The 2,500-nt window shown below is 35.8% G+C and overlaps 1 protein-coding gene across 1 annotated transcript in view; it reads left to right on the forward strand.

The window, feature by feature from the left end:
* Nucleotides 1–2,500, forward strand: part of LOC137626445 (major facilitator superfamily domain-containing protein 6-A-like) — a 27,117-nt gene that overhangs the window by 16,790 nt on the left and 7,827 nt on the right. The window contains 2 exon segments of the mRNA XM_068357440.1: nt 1,882–1,898; nt 1,900–2,037. Coding sequence (XP_068213541.1) covers nt 1,882–1,898; nt 1,900–2,037 — 155 coding nt within the window.

The following is a 2,500-nucleotide window of genomic DNA, read 5'->3' on the forward strand; positions in this document are numbered from 1 at the left end:
GCCCAGCGAGGAAAGTAAATAAACTAAAAGAGAAGTAATTAACAATTCATATAAAGTATTTGATCAACAATTTACACTTTTTGTATTTGAAATACAGGTAACTAGCCTATAGCCCTAGAATATTCTAGGCTTAGGCCTATGTTAAGAACTGGCTTAATATTCGTAGGAAATTTTAATAGATTTTAGAATAGGCCTATTGATTAAATACAGGTATAGGCAATGATAATAATGATTTAAACGTATAGTCTGAAATATGATAGCCCTAATCTAGCTAGTAGAATTTAAAACAACTTTATAGGCCTATGATATGATTTATATGTACTCAACCAGTTAGGTAGGCCTAGATAGGCCTCATATTCATTATATTCATAAAACGAGTTTAAGTTCGATAGGGGAGAGGCGTAATCTTATAAGTCTTTATGTCATATGGCTGTTTCTATTATAAAAAAACACATTATTATTATTATTATTATTATTATTATTATAAAAGTGAATGAGTAAATATATATATTAGAATACTGTATAACACATGGCTTATAAGAAATGAGAAAGAAACTCTACGGGAATTAAACGCCACATTTAGACAAAATACCCCTGACTTCACGGCGGTACTTAACGTCTCAAAGATCGGGACTTGTTGTCTCTCCCCCTCTATTTACCTTTACATATTAGAGAATAAATCACCTTAGTAGGTTGGCCAGGGCACCAGCCACACGTTGAGATACTACCGGTAGAGTTATTGGCTCCTTTGACTGGTCAGATACTACTACATTGAATCCCTCTCTGGTTACGGTCCAGTTTCCCTTTGCCTACGCATACACTGAAAAGTCTGGCCTATTCTTTCCACATTTTCCTCTGTCCTCATACACCTGACAACACTGAGATTACCAAACAATTCTTCCTAGCTCAAAGGGTTAACTACTGCAATGTAATTGTTCAGTGGCTACTTTCCTCTTGGTAAGGGTAGAAGCGACTCTTTTCGCTACGGTAAGCCGCTCTTATAGCAAATAGCCACTTCAAAATCAAACCATTTGTTCCCTAGTCTTGGGTAGTGCCATAACCTCTGTACCACCCCCTTCCACTGCCTGGTATTAGAGTTATCTTGCTCGAGGGTACACACAAGCACACTATTCTCTCTATTTCCTTATTCCCCTTTCCTCCCTGGGGTATTATCGCTGTGGGAGCCTCTGGGCTTATAGCATCCTGCTTTTCCAACTAGGGTTGTAGATTAGCAAGTAATGATAATGATAATAATGAAGATAATGATTGGTATCATTGTAATATCTCTTCTTTCTTCGTTCCTTTGTGGGACATGATATGTTCCCCCTGAGATATAATTTAGTATCGGAAGGATGGACTCGCTATTCTGGCTTTGTTGATGCAAAGGGAGTTATTTTGTAATGTCAGTTGTTGAATTGTTGTTGTTTTTTTTTTTTTATTGATGTTGTTGTTGTTGCTACTGTTGTTGTTATCAATAATAATAATAATAATAATAATAATAATAATAATAATAATAATAATTATAGTATTATTAATAATACTGTATTGCTATTATCATTAATAATAGTAATAATGATATTATTATTGTTATTGTTATTATCATTATTATAGATGCTATTATTATGATTATTATTATTATTATTATCATTATCATTATTAATAGCATCACTAATATCCTATTGACATAATAATGATAACAACAGCAATAATAATAATAATAATAATATTAATAATAATAATAATAATAATAATAATAATAATGTAAAATTCATAAAAAATTCATAAAACGTACCCCCAAAACATGGTTTACTTACAGACACCAGATTCCCCCAAGAAAATAGATTATGCATGACTGAACGCCCCTCCATTTCTCCCCTCCAGCTTCCATGGCCATGTTCCCCCTTCCTGACGCTGCAGGCGAGGTCTTTGGGCATCAACGAAAGGGAGCTGGGCATTGTCTATGCGTTCAATCCCGTCATAGCCATCTTGGGACCTCCTCTGACTGGCATGGTAGCTGATAGGATTGGCAACTTCAAAGTGAGTCGAAGACGTTTTAGTCCATCTATGGAGACTTCGTGCACTCTTTGGTCGAGGGATTTTGTTTAAGCATTTAGAGTGTTCTTATGATCTTGAGAGAGAGAGAGAGAGAGAGAGAGGAGAGAGAGAGAGAGAGAGAGTTACAAGGAGTAATAAGGATTTTGGATGTCTCGAAGACGTTTTAGCCCATCCGCAGAGACTTCCTATGCTCTTTGGTAGAGGGATTTTGTTTAAGCATTTAGAGTGTTCTTATGATCTTAAGAGAGAGAGAGAGAGAGAGAGAGAGAGAGAGAGAGAGTTATAAGAAGTTACAAGGATTTTGAATTGTCTCGAAGACGTTTTAGCCCATCCGCGGAGACTCCTTTGCTCTTTGGTAGAGCGATTTTGTTTAAGCATTTAGAGTGTTCTTATGATCTTAAGAGAGAGAGAGAGAGAGAGAGAGAGAGAGAGAGAGAGAGAGAGA

The sequence above is a fragment of the Palaemon carinicauda genome, chromosome 34 (assembly GCF_036898095.1).
Source record: "Palaemon carinicauda isolate YSFRI2023 chromosome 34, ASM3689809v2, whole genome shotgun sequence".
Taxonomy (NCBI): domain Eukaryota; kingdom Metazoa; phylum Arthropoda; class Malacostraca; order Decapoda; family Palaemonidae; genus Palaemon; species Palaemon carinicauda.